The sequence below is a fragment of the Dipodomys ordii genome, unplaced genomic scaffold, assembly GCF_000151885.1.
Source record: "Dipodomys ordii isolate 6190 unplaced genomic scaffold, Dord_2.0 Scaffold19, whole genome shotgun sequence".
NCBI lineage: Eukaryota > Metazoa > Chordata > Mammalia > Rodentia > Heteromyidae > Dipodomys > Dipodomys ordii.
Genome location: NW_012267235.1, coordinates 5,428,981 through 5,447,136, shown reverse-complemented (window position 1 = coordinate 5,447,136; position 18,156 = coordinate 5,428,981). Strand labels below are relative to the sequence as shown.

Genomic DNA, 18,156 nt, shown 5'->3' with positions numbered 1-18,156 from the left:
GGCTTTAGAGTGGACTAATGGCTCCTTCAGCTTTCTGTTGCCTCACCATTCAGTCTCCAAAATGGGTCAGTGCTCCACAGCAACCCACCCTTCTTCCTGTATTCTCTGAGTTGGATGGATATCAACACCTAGTCACCCCAGCCAGAGTGGAAGGCTCTGGAAGGTGGCTTGCTGTTCACAGTCCTGTTCTAATGTTTACCTGACCAGCAGTGTCTTCTGCAGGCCTTGGGCAGGGGCTGCAGCTACCAACAGAAGGCCTGGTTGTGACGGTGTCACAGCTCAGGCTCAGACAACTTTATGGAGAGACCAAAGAAAGCCACATCATTATGAAAGTCCTCCCGGACCCTTGGCCTAAAATGACCAAAGCTGAGAAACTTCCAAGAAACAGTCATTTTCAATGGTTCTGAAATCCCTCCAAGAACTCTGGCAAAGGGCAATGCCTGAGGCTACAGACGGTTTCTGTTTGCTCCCTGTCCAGCCTTGCCCTCTGAGACCTGCCTCATCTGCTGTCAGGTGGTGGTGTTCAGCAGAGATTGTTCCTGAGATGGATTGGGACCATGACAGACAACTCATGTACCTACCTGGCCTGGTTTAAAAGCCCTAGCTCTGAGAGTAGCTCCTGGTCATCAAAGCCATACTTGTGAAGAGGCTGGACCAGAGAAGTATCCTGAGAAGCTGAGCATGTCCATCCAGGCTGCCACACAGCAAAGGAAGCCTGCTGCATCTTCAAAAAAAGAGGGCCTGGAATCTGCATTGTTCAAGGGACCAGACCAAGCCCATGGCCAAGCCTCGGAACCCATAGTGTGAAATGATGATCCCTGATGCTGATGGTTTCCCCTCTGCACGGCAACACAACAGGCTCCTAATGGCTGATTGTTTATTTAATAAAGAAATCACAGCCATTTGGAGGTGTAAGTATGGCCTCTACAATCCAGTGAGTTCATGGCTGCATGGGGCTGGCACTGGCCCAATCCCTGCCCTAAATGAAGCGTTGAGCTATGGCTTGAGAAGCATGTCTTTCTTAAGATTCCCTGAGTTTTACTAACCCTGCTGCACTTTCTTATCTCTACTTGGCTCTGAATAGAAGAAACGGGTGATGAAAAAAGGTTCTGAAGGTAAAGGGAAGGTTAAAGGTTGCTTTGTTGGGTACACATAGGGAGGAGGGGAGGAAACTCCCCTGACCCCCAAGTTCCTCCTGTGTGAGAGTTTCTGGGTGTGATTTCAGGACTGAAAAACAGACTGTCCTATTTGACAACCTTTTAGCTCGAAACAGCATTTGGAACCAGCCAAGTCCCCAGGAGCAAGGCTGCTCTTTTCCTACTTTCTGTAGGTAGTAAGGACAGTGTTCTGTCTGGCTGGGGAGTTGTAGGGCAAGAAGCCATATTCCTGAAGTTGCCACCCTTCTCTTACCTCCCCACCATGCCCACCACCCATAGCTCAGGCCACCAAGAATGGGAGACAGAGCAGTATACAAGAGTTTATTGAATGATATCTGAATTTAGTTCTAGTGTGTGGGGCCCACATTACAAGTCCCTTCTGGGTCCATTACAACTCTAACCAAAAAAGAAAAAGAAAAAAAAATCTTAAAAAAAATCCACAACTTTTTCCATGTCATTAAATATATTCATATATAATAACCATAATATATTAGTATGCATTGGAAAGGAACACTGACCCAAACAATATGTCATGGTCACAACTAAACATTTACACTTCTGAGTGAACAGAAGTCTGCAACACAGGGAGTCTGGGACGCGGGAAGTGCATTTGGGAGTGAGGAAGGGAATGGCCAATGACACAAGGTGGCGCTGGCTTGGTTTCTGGCAGGGGCAAGGCCCCACAAAGACAATTTTAATATCCCTGGGGGTATGGCATGGTGGTGGCCCACAGGAATGTCTGTCCATGAGCCATGGCTCATCAGCGAGCCTTGTCTGTCGGCTCTAGGATGGAGGTGGGGGGGGGGGGGGTCTCTTCTAGATCTCAATCTCTTTTCAATCTGGAGCAACTCCAGGAGTGGACTGTTTCCGGTTCCCATGTGTGACTCCTGAGGCAGAGTTCCAGGAGGTCACCCAGGGCCTCAGGCAGTGTGCGCCTCCAGTCTGAGGTTGCTGCCTCCTGTCTATCTCTTAAGGATGGACGCTGTGGACAGAGGCCACAGCCTACAAGCACACCTAGGAGGCACCCCATTTCCTCCCCCTTCCCTTATCCCACCTTTGCAGGACTGTGCATCAGTGAAGCAGGCACTCAGCTGGCAGGGGCACCAGACCACCCAGCTGGAAAGGAAAAGAACAGCTGGAGCGTCTGGATGAAACACAAAGACTAAACTGGTATGGTTTTCTTCAAACACCTACATATCACAACTCTGGTTAATATACTCTTCAAAAGCAAATCCTACTTCTGTTTTATATCCCTTCCTAACTGTACAAATCAGAGGCCTTCCACTCGCATCTCCCTCTCCTCCCTGGCGTGGGGGCAGGTGGGAGAGAGTTGGTCCCCACCTCAGGAGGGTCAGGTGGGGGAGGAGTGGAAGCAGAGGTTGGGGGGCTGGTTTCAGTCTGGGCCCACAAGAGGCACTGTGGTGAGCTCTGTAGTCTGGTCAGTGGCCCCATCCCTGACCTAACTTCTCAGGCCCCAACATAGGTTCCAAGGGCCGGGCTGAGTGGATGGCCTTGGCCCTGAGGGCCAGTGGTGGCTGAGGTGGAAGCTGAAGTGATTCTCAGGACACCTTGATGCTTGCTAGGCCTATGGCTCTCTGACAGATCTCTGAGAACACCAATGCAAGCCCCATGCAACACTGGTGAGACTTGGAGGGAGGGCAGTCAAGGTGTGTGGGGAGTGGGGGGGGTCAGCAGCATAGCTTTTCTGGGCAGCTTAGAAGCTATGCAGACAAAAACAGGACCCTCGCCCTATGGTGCCTTTTGCTACAGTCAAAACATGGCTGATGGAGTATCTGAGTCTGGAGTATCTGAGCCTGGAGAGCAGCCCTTACTCTTCAGCCTTGGGCTTGGACCAAGGCTGGGTCTCTTGCCAGGGCAGTTGCCTCTAAGGAGTTTCTGCCAGAAGCCCTCCACCCTTCCTCCCCACACTTGGGCCCGCCAAACCACCTTTCTAGGACTCTTCAGAGGAGCTGAGCCCTGCCCTCCTGGCTGCTTTGTGGTAAGTCTCTTTTCCCTGCCTTACCCACCACCCTCACTGCCTCCTCTAGGTGTCACCCCCAACCCCACCAGGCTCAGAGCAAGGTCCTGAAGAGGCAATAGCCTTGCCAGTGTCTCAGTGGCCATTGCAATGGCACCCCTCCCCTACAGCCTGCTGCAGGAAGTGTCGGGGTGGGCTGCAGAGCCAGAGTGGTCAGAAAAACCCGCTCCAGGGTCTGAGTCCCAGTTCTGCCACATGTCTTGACGGGACTTTGCACAACACGTTCATTTCCTTGCTGGCAAAGATCAGTTAAGCCCTGTCATGAGGACAGGCTGGGAGCGCGTAGGTAAAGTGCCTAGCACAGAGCAGGTGCTCAGTGAATGGCAGTGGTGACATAAGCAGAAGTGAGGGAAAGAGAAGGAAGCCAATTCCCAAGGCCCAGGCTTCCTCCTTGGAATGCCTATGCCCCTGTGGGTGGGGAAAACAAAACCAACTTCCTGCTGGGAAGCCAGAGGCTGCAAAGGCAGTGCAGAGCTCAAGGAGGTGGGGAGTCAGGACAGATCCTGTGCCGCCACCAGACGAGGTGGCCTGGGTTTTTTTTTTTTTTTTGCCTGTGGGAGTCTCTGGGAGACTGGCACAACAAAAGATAACCCAAAAGTAGTGGGCAGTGTGTGCTGTTGAGCTAGACCCAGGCCTGAGTGGCTGCAGCAGCCTTCCCATGCATGTCCCTTCCCTGGCGTCACCAGTGGGGACAGCAATGGGCAGTGGTCATGGCTTCCTCGGCCCCGCCTGCTGTGAGCGCACTCCTTCCCTCCCTGGACTTCTCTGAGCCAGCAAGCCCCTTCCCCCAAGCCCAGACTAACCGCCTGCCTTTGCGGCCAGCATTCCATGCCCATTCAGGCCCGTTCCAGCTGTTGACGCTTCTGAGGGGCCTTGTGGGAGCTGATGTCATTACACAAATAGTGTCACTGCCCTAAACCCAGCCAGTGCCTCCGCCCCCTCCCCTGGAAAATGTCATAAAAGGGGCTGGTTCCAAGTTTCCACAAAGGAAACGCTCTGGGAGGTTTTGCCTTTGCAACGCCTCCTCCTCCCCATGGCAGCTCCAGCAGGAGGCAGTGACCACCCGGCGGGTTTCTCAGGGGTGTCCTGGAGCCCACTGCCCTCCAGGTGGGCCAGCCCCAACTGGTACAGGGCCGGGTGGGGGCCTCCTCTCCTCCAGATGGTGAAGCCCCACCTCACCCACCCAGAAGGACCGGCCCAGCAGGTGGTCATGGAGACCAGGGTCCACATGACAAATGCTAGCTGGAGGGCCGCTTCCCACAATACCATCCAGCCCCTTCAGCTAGGACCCCGGTTGTCAGTGGGTGTCCAGTGGGAATTCCTAGATAGAAGGGTCAGGGAGAAAGGAGTTTGTCTTTTGTGTCTGGGGTGTGGGTGGTTTGGTTGGGCTTGGTCAGTGCCCCTGCCCAGGCTGCAGACCTGAAAATTCACAGTTCTCATATCCTTTCTCCAAAACCATCAATGGCTTGCATGAACAGCCCCCAGCCCCTCCACGGCGACCCCACCTAGCCTTAGGGAAGCGCATTTGTGCTCTGGAAGGAGCGCCGTGAGGTAGGTACGTCTCATCCTCATGTCTGCGGGCGCCCTGCCCTGGGTGAATGCGTCTCCCACCAGGGGCACACAGGGTGGGGCAGGGGCAGGGCCTATGAGGGACCCCGCCCCCTGGCCAGCTGCACCCCGCCCTCTGTCCCCACCTGGGAAAGCCCTAGCAGGCCAAGTCCAAGAACCCCATGCTTGGGGCCTGGCCCTGGTGCCCGGCGCTGCAGCCTCCGCACTAGGCCTTCTTGCACTTGCCCTTCTTCTCGCGCTGCTGGAACTTGCGCAGCCGCCGTGCCCACGTGTCCCGCCACTGGATCACCAGGCTGCTCTTGTCCGCCACGATGCCACTCTGGTCGGGTGAGTCCTCGGCATTGCCCAGCAGCAGGTACTTCTTGAGGGGCTTGATCTTAGGGCATTTGCAAGCAATGTCTCGGGAGCGTATCCACAGACTCTGGTCTCCACGGCGGATGCGGCTTGTGCCCTGCTTGTACACAGAGATGATGTTCACCGTGAACTTCCACCAGTCCCCTGCCTTGTCCGCCTTCAGGATATGGATCTGGACAGCTGTAAAGAAACACAGGCAGGTGTGTGGGCCACCGGCTCCCGAGTGCAGCCAAGGACCAGGTGGGCCCACCTGTTCCTAAGAACCTAGGTCAAATGAAACACCAAGAGCTGGGAAGTGACTGCAGAGGGTACCAGCGGGCCATGGATAAGCAACACCAAAGCAGATACCACCTGCTGATCCCTGTGCCACGGCCTCACTTTCAGGAAACCTGGCCTGGTGCCTTTGCGGACAAGTCTGCTCCCCTCTTGGGGAAAAACCTACAGGGAACTAAACCCAGACCACTTGAGGCAAGGTCCATCTGCCCAGGGCAGGTGGCCTCAGCAACAGGAGTGCCGGGCACTTCACAAGCTGGAGGAGACTTCATGTGGCCATACCTCCAAAGGTCCCAATCATTTCAGCCCAAGCCTCATGATACCCCACTGATACAGGCCAGTCTCACCTGGCTTTAGTGCCCTGCTGCAAAGGTAAGTTGCCTGCCTGGTAGCCAGAGTGCCTTTCCTAGAGGTCTAAGTCTTGCCCACCAACTCATATCTCTGCAAGGCTGCTTCCTTCCCTGAGCCTCTTTCCCCAGTTCCTGCCAGCCTTTCCCTTGGTGCAAGGGTCCTCCAGCTGCCGTGTGCATCCAGAACCCCAGGGGGCTTCTGAAAACACATGCTGGGGATGCCCCCAGAGAGTCTGACTCAATAGAACTGGGTAAGCTTAGAATCCCCATTTTTTACTCTTTCAGCCTCAGTTAATGTCCAAATGTATGGTAACAATGTTACTCCCATAGGACAGTAAGAGATAGTTCAAAAATGAGTGGGCTTGGCTCAAACAAGTTCGCGCAACACCAGGATAAAAGGTTTCCTTGGTGCAAGACCTTAAACCAGGAATGGTGTGCCTGTGTGTTGATTTCTAGACCCTAACTGTAGAACCCTTCAGTTGATGAATCCCAGATTCCACTCTTTGGGGGGCTGGGGAGGAAGGGACACATGATTTCTCCCCAGTCCAGCAGCAGTCTAGAGAAAGCCTCAGTTCCACCTGAAGGAGCTAGCCATCTCCCTCATCCCTGTCATCTTTCCCATGAGCCCAGCCTTGTTCCAGGCTGGAACAACCTTGGCCACTGGAGTCACCCTGAAGAAAGACAACAGCTTACAAGAAACCGGCTCTGTGGCTCCAGCAGCCTGTCACTAAGGCACATCCTCAGGGAAGGCCCAGTGGACATCAGAATCCTTGGCAACTCCAGCCAAGGCCTCTGGGGACCACTCTTTAACAGCTCCACTCCCAGGACCTCTCTGCTCCTACACTGGCCCAAGGTGATGGGAGAGGTGGGCGAGGCGGGACAGCTGGCTGTGTGGAAGGATCCTCCTGGGGGGGCGAGAAGTAGATTTTCCCCACATTTTCATTTCAGCTGTTCCTGGGCATCATGAACTTTGCACTCCAGTCTGAGGGCTCCAAAGAATGGCTGCCATGGCAACCGTTTCCATGTTTTTGTCACCAAGGGACTCAACACTCAGTGTGAACTCTAAGGGGTGGGAGAGTCCTCCAATGCAGAGAAGTGGCCGGGCCATGTGTATCTGACTGTGCAGATGGAGGTCACCGTGGCAACTGAGTGCCCCTTAACTAAGCAATGGGGGAGCCACTGTAGGCATGCCTGAGAGCCCTGGTCTCTCCCCAGGACTAAGCTGTACACTGAATGAGCTTCCCTGGGCAGACGGATGTTTTCCCTGTGCACGAGCATGTGTGGAGGCACCTCTCTGATCTTGGCAGGTGCAGCGTTAAGGGCTGAATTATGGACATATCCTCTATTCATATGCTGTGCCCTGTATGTTAGAGTACACAGGTACCCCAAATGAGCTGCTGAGGGCAGGTCCTAATCCAACTCAACTTACGAGATTAGGACACAGTGGCCATCCACAAACCAAAGAAGTGACTCTGTCACCTTGATCCCTCATCTCCAGAATTGGGAGAGAAAAAAAATGTTACCTGGAGCTGGGAAGGTGACTCAGTGGTAGAGCACTAGCCTTGAGCTGAAGAGCTGAGGGACAGCGCCCAGGCCTAGAGTTCAGGCCTCTCCCCCCACAAAAAAAATTGTTACCTGGCCACTGTAATAAAAGTAAATTTCAAAGACTGGCAGTCTTGGGTCTTAGCCCAAGTACAGGAAGGAGAGCAGGCCTGACTCCCAGCTTCACTGAGAGGAGGCCACAGCAGAGAGAGGTGGCTGGCCAGGGTTGAGCATTTGCCTGCACATCTCAGCTGGACCCTCCTACTCTGCACCCTCCCTGATCTCTTCTCTCAGTAAATATCCCACAGTATTCTGGGGGTGGGGGGAGAGGTCCCCACGCAGAGCCAGCCTCAGTCTGGAGCACTTAGCCCTGAAGGGTTTCCTCCCCCTAATACTGCGGCCCTCCACAATCCAGAACAAAGCACCTAGCCCTTGTCATCCTCCCATCCTCTGCAAATCCCAGCTCCTCCCAGGGTGGAAGCTGCCTCAGCCACAGCGTAAGACGGACGCAGGGCCAGGGGAGGGTGGTGGCAGAATTCATGTGATTATGCTGGAAGAATTCCACATTTCCGCTGCCCTTGGCAACGCCTCTGCACATTACACAGCCCACCAAGTATGAGCTGCACACGCAGCACACGGGCCAAGTCCCCTCAGCACGCATACAGCTGAAAATATTCAAAATACACATTGCAACAGTGACCTCAAGCAGACCCACGCCGCATGCCCCAACAGCCATGTGGCACATCACCAGGATGCTGCCACCTCCGAAGGATCAAGTCTCCATCTAAAGCTGGGCACTGGTGGTTCATGCCTGTAATCCTAGCTACTCAGGAGACTGAGATCTGAGGGTCGCGGTTCAAAGCCAGCCTGCGCAGGAAACTCCGTGAGACTCCTATCTCCAATAAACCACTAGAAAACCGGAAGTGGCGCTGTGGCTCAAGCAGTAGAACACTCACCTTGATCTGAAGAGACACAGACAGCGCCCAAGCCCAGAGTTCAAGCTCCACGACAAAAAAAAAAAAGTCTCCATCTAACACAGAGCCTGGGGTGCCACCAACCTAGCCATCAGGTGTGCATGTGAGTGACGTTGCCAGCCTGGTGATGGGCTAGTAGGCAATGGGCAACTGGGCCCATCCTAGGACCAGGCCCCCAAAGGTAGACTTCTTTTGTTGTGCTCTAGTCCTCAGGCTGGCATCCCTCCCAGATTCCAATGCTAGAATGGAATACCCACTGCAAGAGCATTAGGAGGCGGGGTCTTTAGGAAGTGACTAAGTAATGAGTGCTCTCAGGAGCAGGATTAGCACCCTTATGAAAGAGGCCCATGTGAGCTCTGGCCCCTTCTACCAAACCACGGCAACAAGGTGACAGAGTAAGCAGAGGGAGCCCTCACCAACACTGAAGCTGTCTGCCTTGATCTTGTACTCCGTCTCCAAAACTGCAAGCAATGTATTTCTGTAGTCCTAAGTTACCCAGTCTAATGTACTTTGTTATAGCAGCCTTCTGGAATAGACTAAGACTCACCCACACAAATGACAGCCCAGGACAGTCAGATATCTTCCTTCCTCCCATGCCATAACCATGAGCCTCCCCATTGGGAGAAGGAGATGAGCTGACCCACAGCAAAGTGACCATGAACCACAGCACAGGATGGAAGGCATGCCAAAAGGGTCCCAGCCATGAGCCTGAGTGGCCCATGTCTGGAGACAGGAGAGTTGGTGAGGCAGACACTCGCAGGCCCTAGCACCAGTGACAAGTGACATGCCCCACAAAAGGAGGCATGGGCCTGGCCACTGCTGCCAGTGGCTGGTGTGCACCACGTCAAGGCACTATACCACACGTAGGAGCGAAGGAGGGGGCCAGGGAGAATGCACCTGAAGAATGCCACTGTCCCAGACCTGCCAGTCTCCCAACCTTGGAATCCAGGAACTGTCTTAACCATTTCCTAACGACAGAATCCAGTGCCCTACAAGTAGGTGCGGTATCAGTAGCCCCTCTAAACAATTTTAGGGTTCAAAGGAAAGACTTCCATGCTAGAACAGTTCCTGACCACCAGGACTGTCATCACTGGCCCTGACTCCAGCCTGCGGAAGGAAGACTCAATTGACTCCATCCCTTGGCTGAGGCTTAGCTGTGGCTCCAGGGGCGAGAGGGAGCTGGGCCCCTGGGACCAGACTTGGCAAGGACCACCTGTGCTTGTTTTGGCCAACCAAGACCTGGGAGGCAAGGCACAAGTCAGCTGGATGTCTGCGGCCACTTTCCTCTTGGGTACAAAAGGCAGAATACAACCTGCTGCCAGTGGCATTTCTGGCTACATGGTGAGTGGCAGCCTGTCCCTAGGGAGCAAGCATCCAGCCGCCTTCCCAAACCCAGCATCATTAGAAACACCCAGAAGAGTGCAAGTCCCAGGCCACATCGTGTGCTTGGGGCCTGTACAGAGGGACCTGCATTCCACAACTGTCTTGTCCTCTGCCCAGAGCCCCAGCTCACTCAAAACCTTCCTCCCTCCCTCCCTACCCCAGCACCAGCCCTGACCCAGGCCTGTGAGCTCTTGCCTTCTGAGAATCTAGAAGCTCAGAGCTGACTGAAGCACATGGGTTTTGGGGGACTGCTCACTCAGATCAAGCCTCCTTCGCTATGGAAGCTGGGCTGGGTTCTAAGATACCTTATTCATAGCCTGCTGGGAGCTGGCAGGTGGAGGTAAAGACAGCACTGGACAAGCCACCTGCTAGACAGGCACAAGGGGCTGGCTAGCAATTATTCTCCACTCTCCAGCAAGACCTGAGCATGCAAGACATTTTTGTAGGGAGGCTTCCTGCCTCTTGGAGGTCTTTGAGATTTATGAGCTGCTCAGGGTGGCCCCCAAGGGCCCCCCAGCCACTGCCCCTCCCAAGGAGGCTTGGGTGGTCGCCTCCTGTTCGCCCCTCTTCACCCAGCCATACCTTCCTGTTGGGTCAGTCCAGCAAGGGGAGGCTTGTCACCTATCTGCCTCAGAGACAGCAGCCAGGAGATGGGGGAGGACACTAACCCCACAGAAACCATTAAAACTACGGAGCCCCGTAAATCTCCTAGCATAGGGAGCGTGCCGTGAACTGCAGCTGCTTTCATAAAATGTAGTTCAGCCCACATGCTTTCCCGGCCAGAGCCCAGCCCTGTTTCCAGGGCTGCTAAGCTGCCCACAGAAACATGGAGTCCCTGCTGGGGAGTGCACAGAGAAGGCAGCATGCCTGGGCCTGGCTGACACAGCAGCCCTACCTCTATTCATCTTTGAGGTGGAGGCTCATTGTGGCCACATCCAGCAAACCACCACAGCCTGAGGAATCCAGGGTCACCACATCCCCCCAAGGCCTTGCCTCAGGTCTTAGCTTCGAACTGCCAAGTAAGATGGGGACACCTAAGTTAGAACTAGCTGCTGATCTTCGCTGCTCAACCCAAAGTACCAGTATACAGTCATCTCAGCTACATGATTGCTGCTTCAATTTCCCCTGCCATATCTTGGTGCTTAGACTTTACTTGGGAGGGGAGATAGGCTAAATGCCTGAGACCATCTGGTTGTTGGGAGGGCCCCCTGGAGGAAGAGACAGCACAGAACCAGAGTTGGGGGAAAAACTGTCTACTAAGAGGTGGGCTTGGCTTAGCATGGGCTACTCACTGTGCTAAGCTTTGTGTCACTGATAAAATACCTAAGAAAACCCAAAGAAAAAAGCTGTGAGTGCCACAGCTTCATAGGTCTTAGGCCATAGTCAGCTGGCTCCACTCCTTGGCACTGCAAGTAAGGCCAAATATCATGGTGGAGAGAGCATGGTAGAACAAAGCTGCTCATTTCATGGCAGCCAGGGAGCAGAGAGAGAAAGAGAATAAGGAGCCAAGAACAAAATAGAGTTCCCAAAGGCCCAGCTCTAAGGATCCACTCACTTCAACTAAGTCCCAATCCTAAATTTAACCACCTCCAATAGTCCATCAAATAACCCATCCATGATTGGTCAGGCTCACAGCAAGAAGAGGACAGGGCACTTGCCACCACACTGTGCAAGAGATTCATGGTAGAGAGGAGAACTGGACCCTGCCTGGCCCCAGCTGGAGCTCCCATACAACAGAGAGCTGTTGACCAGGGAAGGAGCTAGGGACCACTACCCTCTCCCTGTGAGGAAAAACTGAAATAATGTGGTCACCTCCTCATCTGTTCATTCCTCAACCTTTGCTTTAGGAACTGGGTCCTCTCCACATAGACATCAGAGGTAGATGAGGCTCCCTGCCCTGCAGCACCTTCGACAACCTCATGAGCTGCCCCAGCTACCACACTTGCCTCCTCCATTGACCACAAAGGGCAGTGGTGAGGATGGCCCTACTGGATGTCCATTGGGAACCTTCCCAGGGGATGGTGAGCAATGAGCTCCCCAGGCCAATGGTCCCAAGAGCATTGGGACCTTGGCCTCCCTGCCTGGTCTTCACCACCCAAGAATCTCCCTGGCTCACAGAAAGCTTAGTACAGAGATTATTTCTGACCCAGAGACCCAGCAGGACAACAGATTCACCCACTCCATGAACCCCCTCAAACAGGGGTTCCATCAGATACCCATTTTCTACCCCCAGTGAGCTGGGGGAGAGCAGCATACCAGGACACTCCTCCCACAGCTCAGCAGTGGGCACACATGCAGTTCTGTCCCATGTAGCATGTGTCCATGTCCCCAATACATGCAAGATGGCTCTTAACACTTGTCAGCCCCCACCAATTTCAGTGCCCCAGGCCCTGGTTATGGATCCAAGCAGCACTGAGCTGTCCATGGGACACCCCACAGTGGCTGGGGCTCCCTGCACCCTCCACCCCCAACAGGATGGACAAAGGTGACAGGCATGTGAACACTGACTGCATGCTGGGGTCCTTAGTTCCAGGGGCACTAATCCCCAGGATAGTCTACCTAGTCCCCCTCACTGGGGAAAGAACCATCTCTCTCCCACACATACATACACCCGCCCCAGCAGCATAGGGAGAAACGCTGTGATGGCTCCGTGTCTCCACCATCCAGTAGCTGTTCACAGGCTTCCTGACCAGGCTCTACCCTGCAGTCATCAGATACAGTACCCAAGTGAGCAGGAAACAGACAGGCCTGGCCTGGCTCAGACCTCCAGCCCAACTGTGCACCAGATTTAGCAGGAGACTTCCCCACGCCAAGCCTTGGTGTTCCCATATGAAAACTAGGAAGAGACTGCATTGCCCCGATGGCTTCTGTGGTCTGTCTGTCTGTCTGGGCCCTACCTCCTTGGTCCCTTCAAGCCTCCTTCCTAAAAGCAAGAGGCTCAGAGGAGAGAGAGAAAAGAATATGAGGTAAGACAAGGGGTGGCAGAGGAAGGTTGAGGGCTGACCAGATCCACGACAAGCCTCTCAAGCGCTGGACTCTGCTCTCTGGACTGGCTGGGGGAACCAGGCTCTGGGCTCCCATCTTTGGGAAGCACTGTAGTGCCCCCACCCTCAACAACACAGCATCCGCCTGGCCTTCAACTGGGGAGGGGGGCATTCCTGTGGGCACAAGGGCATTTCTGTCCAGATGACACTGGGGCCAACAGACCCTCCTTGCCCAACCTGATGGTCACCCACATTCCACAACCTCAGGCTGACTCACGCAGACCCAGCTCCACATCTGGTCTCCACATGGGGCTGGCACTCTTTGGGGGGCAGGAGGGAGGTCACATCTGGCTGGGGAAATTGGAGGCTCCCCAGGGGGCTGCTGACCCCACAGAGGGTCAGCAAGCCTCTGAAACACCAAGCCACGTGCTGCTGGCCGCTGTGCATCCTGTTCTCTGAATGGGAGATGGTGCTCAGGGGACACGGCTCTCCCCAGATATCACTACAGACTGTCTCCTAGCCCTCAGACAGTGCACAGCCAGCAAGGCAACACCTCTAATATCAGTGCCCACAGCCAAGCCCCTAAAGTCCCCTCCATAGTTATCAATGTGATAACTCCATGATGTGGTGATAACTGTCCGGCTCTCTGCACTCAGAAGGGCCGAGCCTGTCTGCAATCACTACTCACCCCAAGGTCAGTGAAAGGAAGGGCAGGGGTGCTTATGAAGGCAGAGGTCATCATGCGCCCACAGGCCCCATGTCTCGGGCCAGCTGTGAGATGCCTTTCCCAGCCCAAGCCATCAGCCTAGAGCCGAGCTAGGACTGCTGCCCAACTAGCTGCCACACCCTCTGCAACATGCCCACCTCTGCAAGCACTTTCATGGATCTAGAACCTTCTTCTACCTGGCCACACTCATCAGTGAATAGTCAATCCTACCTCTGTCACCACCACCACCTCTCACATCCCTGTCACTACCCACTGCCGCTGCTCCATCTCAGGTGTTACCCCCAAACAACAGGGACCCTTCCTCGTGGCTCACAAAGATGCCTCTCCTCTCAATCTTACTAGGATCTGAAAGTCAGATCCTGAACCTTCGAACAGCCACAGTGGCCAATCCATCCTCCCCAAGGCTCAACTTCCTGGCCTAAGGGAGAAGAAAAGCCTCCAGCCCTGAAACTGATCAGAGAGCACCAGCCTTAACATCTCCTGAGGAGCAAGCAGCCACAAGAAGATGACTATCAGGCTGGTCCAAGGCTGGCAGGGGAGGGCACAGTTGCTGGCCAGCAAGTCCTCTATTGAACCTTGTCTTTGGAGACACCAGGGGACAGAGGGAACAAAGTCCCCAGGGAAGCACACTAGCACATTCCTACATACATAGAGGCACCCGAGACCCAGCCGCTCCTCACAGATGTCACTTCCCCCTTGAGTTCCATCCCCTGAAATCCTGCTTGTGGGAATCCAGAAAGAACAGATCCTCTTGTGGAAAAGCATGCTGATTTTTCCATCCCATGGTGCCAAAATGTCTTTCAACAAAAGGGGTGACGAATATGCATTTCTGGGAAGGATACATTCTTCCCAGAGCTGGCAGAGGAAGATGGCCTCACCTTTCAGAATGGGTGCTGCCCTCTCTTGTTTGAGTCCCAGAGAGGAAGCAAAGGGGCAGCAGGCACATGGGGGCCACATGTGACTGAGGATGCCAGTCTACCCTGGCTCTTGCTCTAGCCTGCCAGGCTGCCCCTTATACCTGGCATCCCACACTCACCTCCAATCCCATGCACTTATGTCCAGCTTCTGTGCATGGAAACTCCTTTCTCTACCTGAGATCCTTGTGTTCTGACTCCCTCTTCCCAGAAGCCTTCCATCCTGACCCCTCCAAAGGATGGGCCATGCCCTGTTGTAGACCCACTTAGGCTGGGCCAGAACTGCTGGAGGTGTGCATGTGTTGTATATTGCATTACAGGTTGTGTGTAGTGTGTGTGGTGCCTGTGAGCAGCAGCCCTGCAAGATGGGGGAGGCTGTACGTACATGAGGTGGGTTGGGGCCATAAGGAATCAAGGAAGAAAACGGAAAGGAAGCCCCTTGCCGCTGAGCCTGGAAGGAACACACTACCTGCCTCCAGGCAACCATGTCACAGGGCAGATGACCCCAGCCAGATCTGCACTGCGGTGTCTAAACCAACAGGCTGCAGGCATGTGTACTCACGGGCACATCCACTAGCACACATGCTGGGAGCACCCCCACAAAGCACGGGCCCCTCCAAGCTGAGGTTTTCCCGAGAAGTTGGCCTGAGCTGCTGAGACTCTTGAAAAGAGAATAAATCCTGTCTTCTGTGGTCCATGCTTGGCCTTGCCTTGGCTCTTTGTCAAGAATTTGCAAGGTGAGTTCGATTCCCCTAGAGGGCAACAGAGGACTGATGTGGCCCAGGAGACAGAGCGGAGGAAGGGACAGATGACAGCTGAGGGCTCCCTCAGCTTAGAAATGGTGTTAGGTATGTCAGGAGCCATGTGCAGTGTCTCACAAGGGTGTCATGTTGCCTTGATTGCACCTCATCTGACTGGTGTAGAAACGGAGGCTCTAAGTGGTGAAGGTCTCTGTCCAAGGTCAGAGGGCGAGTTCGAAGAGACTGAATGGAAGGGACCATTGCAACTGCTCTTCTCTCAGGCCCTCCCCCACCTCAAGCTGGTCCTAGGCTCACTAGCCAACATATAAGAAGACGGCAGGCCGGCTAGCCACAGCCCAGGGCTGTCCCACAAGCCTCCCTGGTTCTCCATCCATGAACCACCACCCTCCATCAGAGGTGTCCTCCAACATCCCTGGGTCAAGCCTCTCCTACCAGAGGAGCTCTTTACTCAGCAGGGGTGAGGTTCTAATTAGCAGCTCCTGGAACATCCAAGTGCCCTGGATGTGAAGAAATGTGTTTCCTAATTGGCCCCCTGCCGGGGTGTCAGAGAGCAAGCAGGGATTATGCAGTCTCTGAACCCAGCTCCCTTCCAAGGCTTGGCCTGGCAACCTCACCTGCTTGATTCCCCAGGTCAGCTTGTCCTCCTGTCTCTCTCTTTCCCAGGGCCGGCCCAGGTCTTCCCCACGTGTGAGATATTCACCATCTATACATACTGCAGCCTGGGGTGCAGGGACTCAACCCAGGATGCATGGAAGTCTCCACAGGCCCAGCGGTAGGCAGAGATCTCACTCTCAGACCTACAGCCAGAGTAGCAAAAGCAGCTGGACTGCCCTCCATGCACCCACCCACCCTGTGTCATGCTCCCTGGGGCCCTACCTAGCCTTTCTGATGTGTCCCCAGAAGACTGTGAGATCCCCTCACTTCAGACACTAGCCTGGATTGAAGAGACTCCTCCACTTTTAAATGCATTTTCCAGGGACAGTCATGAAACAAGACTACACACCCTCTCCCTGCTGTGATCTGAGTGAGATCTGGTCCCTAATGTGGCCTTGAAAAGAAGGAACTCAGCACTTCGTGAAGGGCTGAACGTCGCTCCTGCAAGTATAGGTCAGTTCTCTCCAGAGCAGGTTGCCCTACTTCCTTTCTGCTTTCCGCCCTAGATAGGCTAAGGCACAAGGCCCTCACCAGAAGCTGAGCCCATGCCAGCACCATGGTCTTGGCCTTCCCCAACCATGAGCCAAAATCAACATCTTTTCATTGTAGTGTATCCCGTCTCACATATTTTGTTAAAGAGACTGAGAACACAGTGATACGGAGTCCCTCTAGGGTACTGGAGGGGGCAGTGCCAGGCGGTGAAGAAGGCACTAACCGGCTGATGCCACATCAGCTTCCAGAGAGTGACTCCTGTCGCCGCTGTAGCTGGCTCTCAAGCCTCAGCAGGTGTGTGGACATGGGGACCACACACGTGGGTAGCAAGGATGGGGCAGCCATCATAATTGGAAAGATGAGTGTCCCTCACCTCTCAGGGCCTTTGGGAAAATGGGGTACCAGGCTAAGTGACACTCATGGAAAGCCCAGGAAAGGCTGTTTGGGGGGAACAGGGTGAGCCGCCACCTGATGACGTGACAGCAAGCCATCTCACCAGCCTGGCCAGTCCCCAGCTATGACCTAAGGGAACTGAACCCAGAGTATCTGGCACCTGCTTCTCTCTGATAAACCATAAGGAAGTTGGGGGGGCAGTCAAGGGAGCATAGGACCACAAGCAACCCAGAGGCCACATACCACCCATCCCTCCCACAACAGCAGCACTGCCTACTGCCAGGCTGCTCACAGCAGGGCAGGACTCAAGGCAACCTGGGGCTCCTGTCTTAAGGCCCTCCCTCCTGAGGGTCAGCCTGCAAGGGGGGGGGTGAGAAAGCCAGGAGAGTGCTGAGAAGGGAGAGGTTCCCCTGGAATATCAGAGGTGGGAGAGACTTTTGTCTCTCATTGAAGAAAACAGCCAAAAGCAAGCACCATCAGACTGTGTCCAACTGAAGCAGATAGAAATGGGATCCATTAGAGTAAGTTGTTGCAGTTAAAGAACACAAAGAAGCCTAACAGCTACTTGACCACCTCTTCCTTCTTTCTCCTACCACCTTCCTTCCTCCTCCCTCCATGTCCGCTCACCCTGGCCTCACAGGGGAAGGTGTGAAGTCCTGGGCAAGCCACAGGAGGCTACGATGATGTGGAGGAGCCTTCCATATTCTAGGTCCCCCGCAGAGGCTGGAAGGACACAGCTCCTGGACCCCTCCCTGGGGATGTCACCCTGCCTGAGCTACAGCAGGTACAATTATCTTTAAAGACAATAAATGTGCTGTGGAAATTCAGAAGCTTCTGAGCTGCTCTGGAATACCTGCACTTTAAAGGGGTGTCTATGAATTTTCTGTGGCTGTGGACCCTGGGGAGGTCTTGGGCAGAGATCTGAAGTCTGGCAATTTCTGAACTGACACATCAAACATCTCAGGTGCTCTTTCTTGCTCCTGGGGGTGAGGCAGCCCACAGGAAGGCTGTATTGGTGGGTCTTGCCTTGGCTTTATTGTGGGGTGTGTATATATGGATGTGTGTCCATACATAAACACATATACACACAGTAAGAGGAGAATGCTCTAGAAGTTCTTACACATTCTTTTGGATTCCTTTGGGGATCATTCATGATGCTAAAAAGTCTGGGACCTCCTCAAAAAAAAAAATTCAAGTGTGGCTCAATCAGCTGGTCCAGCCAGGATCCCCATAAGGCTGGGGTCCCTAGGAAGGATTCCTGGACCCCTCAGGATGAGGAAGGCATGCAGACTCCCAGTCCTACTGCAGTCCCAGGGCTATTCTAAATACACCAGAGCTCCTACTCCCTTTCTGGTGCTTGAAGGATCTCACAGAGAGCGCTGGAGAGAGCGTATCATTAGCCCGTGGCCACAAAGCCCATCAGAGGGAGTGTGGGGGCCAGAGCCCAGCCTGGGAATCCCAGCCTCAGTAGTCCCTGCTGGCCTGGATATCTCTCTGCAGGGCTAGGGAAGGAGGCAACCAGGGCTCCTGCAGCCTCTCTCATCTCCTGTCCCTGAACTAAGGTGGAAGAGATGAAGAATTTCCAGGCATG

General features: G+C 54.2%; 1 protein-coding gene across 1 annotated transcript in view; it reads right to left on the bottom strand.

The window, feature by feature from the left end:
- Nucleotides 1-1,464: 1,464 nt before the first annotated feature.
- The window catches only part of Ntn1 (netrin 1), a 174,880-nt gene continuing 158,188 nt past the window's right edge, over nt 1,465-18,156 (bottom strand). The window contains exon 6 of the mRNA XM_013013487.1: nt 1,465-5,298. Within this exon, the coding sequence (XP_012868941.1) occupies nt 4,970-5,298 (329 nt within the window). The 3' untranslated portion in view covers nt 1,465-4,969. The remainder of the gene's footprint in view (nt 5,299-18,156) is intronic.